We start from the raw sequence: 2,975 nt of genomic DNA on the forward strand, positions 1-2,975 counted from the left end.
TACGGGCAGGGTCTGTGGGTCCCCCAGGGGAAGGAATCAGCCACCTGCCTGGAGGATGCTGGAGAGATGAAGGTGAGGAAGAGGAGCAGGCCAGTGCGCTCCAAGGCCAGGAGGATGGCTGCCAACGTCAGAGAGCGCAAGAGGATCCTGGACTACAACCAAGCCTTCAACGCCCTGCGGCTGGCCCTCAAGCACGACCTCGGTGGCAAAAGGCTTTCCAAAATCGCTACCCTCCGGCGAGCCATCAACAGGATCACAGCTCTGTCCCTGTCCCTGCACGGCGCTGGGCACTGCTGGCCCTGTGCCCACTCTGAGTGTCACAGCTGGGCTGGGGTCCCTGCACGAGAGCCGGGAGTGAAGGCCAGCCCCCTCCAGCTCCCCTGGGAGCCCAGCTCTGCAGGTGCTGCCGGCTTGCAGTGCTGCTCTCCAACCCCTCTCTACGATGAGTTTCCCCCCGAGAGGCAGCTCCAGCTCTACAAGAGCCCGAAGGAGGATCGCTCCATGCCCAGCCCTGCTTTCTGCTCCAGCGGGATCCCCCAGCCCGGGCTCCGGGGGCAGCAGAGATACACGGGCAGCCTGCGGGACCCCCTGGCCGGGACGGTCCCCTGGCAACTGGGCTATTGCCAGAGCTGGGGACACCAGCAGTGCCTCCCCATCCACTGACCTGCTGGGAAGGTAACGCATCCGCGGGACACACGGGAGGAGCAGGAAGGGACTTTTGCATGAGAGAGAAGGGCTGTGGGACACAGAGCTCAGCTGCAAGAGCCGTGAGCCCCCGACACACCGTACGGGACCCCAGGGCTGCCCAGCTGAGGGTCTCCACTCTGCAGGAAAACTGGGGAAGGGAGAGAGTCCTCTGGAAGCATTTCTTGTTGCCAGGTCTCGCTGTTGCCGATTGTCACTGTTATTTATTCTCTCTTGCTTGCTCTGTGAGAAAACATGACTTAAAAACCCAACACCAGGGCAGTGGCTGTTCATATGTGTGGGGTGGACAGATGGGCCGTGGGGATCACGCTAAAGCCCTTGGCTGGATGGTCGCTCTGGCTCCTGCCAGTGAAGGAGGGGAGCAGCCGCGGGGATGGGTTTGTGCCCTGGGACTTTTGCTGTTAAGCTCATTGGTGCAGACGTTTGTACCCAGCAGATTTGTGAGGCCAGGACAGGAGGGGAGACAGATGTCAGCTTTTGTAAACCCACCCATCCGTTTGCGGTTTCCTCTTGATCGTGGCAAAGCAGCTCTGGTGGGACTGGCTGATAGTCTGCTCCCAGTCAGTCCCAGTGGCAGGGAAAAAGGGGAATTTTACCTGAAAGGCCCCTTTGGCCTCTTCCCTCCAGCTCAGAGATCTCGGACCAGCTGGGAGGGCTCCCTTCTGCCCAGGGCTCAGCAAACTGGAATTGCTCCAGGAATTAGACAGGGTTTTACTGCCACACACATGGCAACCGGCAGATTTTTGGACAGGGTGAATTGCACTTGTGATTTCCGCAGTGCTGAGCCCCTGCAGAGCTCCTCCAGCCCTTCCACTCCCGCCCCAGTGCTCCCAGCCAAGCCCCAGCACTGGCTGCCAATACACCAAACTCTTCCTCTGCCAGAGGGGCACATCCTGGAAAAATTATCTCCAACCTCCCCTCTGGAGTGCCAAACCCTTCCCAGGGTCTCCTCCTCCTCCCTTAATCCCCGAGTGGGACAAGGGAGCTGGGAATGAGGAGAGGAAAGCTAGCAGCAGCCAGGAGAGAGAGCTCTTTGCTCAGCAAAGGAGCCTTTTTAAAGCTCTGATGGTGTGAGGCATCTTGGCTTTCATCTCCAACAGATGTTCCCCCTGCCAGGAGAAGGCCTGCAGCAATGTCCGCTGAAGGAATCCTGCTTCTCCCAGCAGGATCCCTGCGCCAGGCAGCTTTTCCTGCTCTGGCTCTCCCTGGAGCAGCACATGCCCCTGCTCTGCCCCGTTAGCATCCATCACAGGGGAGCAAGAGCCCAGCAACATCAGAATTCAAAGAAGGTTTCCGTGAAACCCAGCCCTAAACCAGACACAAACCCCTCCCTCTGCCCAAATTTGCATCTCCAGGTTTTCAGCTTTGGTGCTCAGTCAGGGCGAGGCAGATGGAAGCAGATGGTCAGAGACGCAGCAGAACCGGGGGAAGCATAACCCTGCGAGACCCCCCCAAAGCAGAGTCACCTCATCAATCTCAGGTTCACATCCACAAAATGGGGGGTCCTAATTCTGCCCAGAGGCTGTGGGATGGGATAAATCCCAGAGGACAAGCAGGGGGGCAGCAACCTGGCAGGCTCCAGCTGTCAGCAAGCTCCTGGAGCACCTCTGGGAGAGGCAGAAGGTGCTGGGTGTGGCCTGTGAATGGCACCCACTGCCAGGGAAACCCCTGACAGACCTGGAATGGAAGAACAATTTGGAATGGGTGGGAAACAACCCCCTTTGCCAGGCCTCCAGGCTCTGGGGTTTCTTTTAGTCCTCCCTCCGGCCCCTCACAGTACCCCGGCTCCTAAGGGTGCTGTTATCTGCTGTACAGGACATAACCCACCCCTGTGCCTTTCTCCTTTGCAGGTCCTACATAGGGACACAGTAGCTGTCACTAATCTGCTATCCCTGTCCCCACCTGCTCCAGGGTCACCCACACCTGATGAGGGCAGGGTGAGCTCCACGCAGTGTGACCAGGGCCTGCTCTCACTGTGTGCCAGGGGAGATGCTTTCTCAGACCAGCTGGAGCCAGGGGCACCGCCAGGCACCCGCACACCACCCAGGCCACCTCACACCTCCAGGGAGCCCCTGCCTGCTCACAGCCCTGCACCCACACAGGGCAGCCCAAGCTCCTCTCCGGTAGCGATGAGGGGTTCGTGGGTCTGGTCTGTGTCGCATGTCCCCCGCCTCCCTGGGGAAAAGGTTCAGCCAGGAGAGCCGCAGGGGCAGTGGGGCTGTGTGTACCGGCCCCCATCACAACCTGCCCTCGGCATCCCCCGGTTCCTC

The 2,975-nt window shown here is 59.9% G+C and overlaps 1 protein-coding gene across 1 annotated transcript; it reads left to right on the top strand.

Annotated features, from left to right (window-relative positions):
• Positions 1-9: 9 nt before the first annotated feature.
• BHLHA9 (basic helix-loop-helix family member a9) lies at positions 10-663 on the top strand (the record flags this gene model as incomplete). The annotated part of the gene is made up of 1 exon (XM_010173613.2): positions 10-663. A coding segment is annotated over one exon (654 nt), but the record flags the coding sequence as incomplete, so codon positions are not given.
• Between the last annotated feature and the right edge of the window lie 2,312 nt (positions 664-2,975).

The sequence above is a fragment of the Antrostomus carolinensis genome, unplaced genomic scaffold (assembly GCF_000700745.2).
Source record: "Antrostomus carolinensis isolate BGI_N321 unplaced genomic scaffold, ASM70074v2 scaffold26368, whole genome shotgun sequence".
Classification (NCBI taxonomy): Eukaryota; Metazoa; Chordata; class Aves; order Caprimulgiformes; family Caprimulgidae; genus Antrostomus; species Antrostomus carolinensis.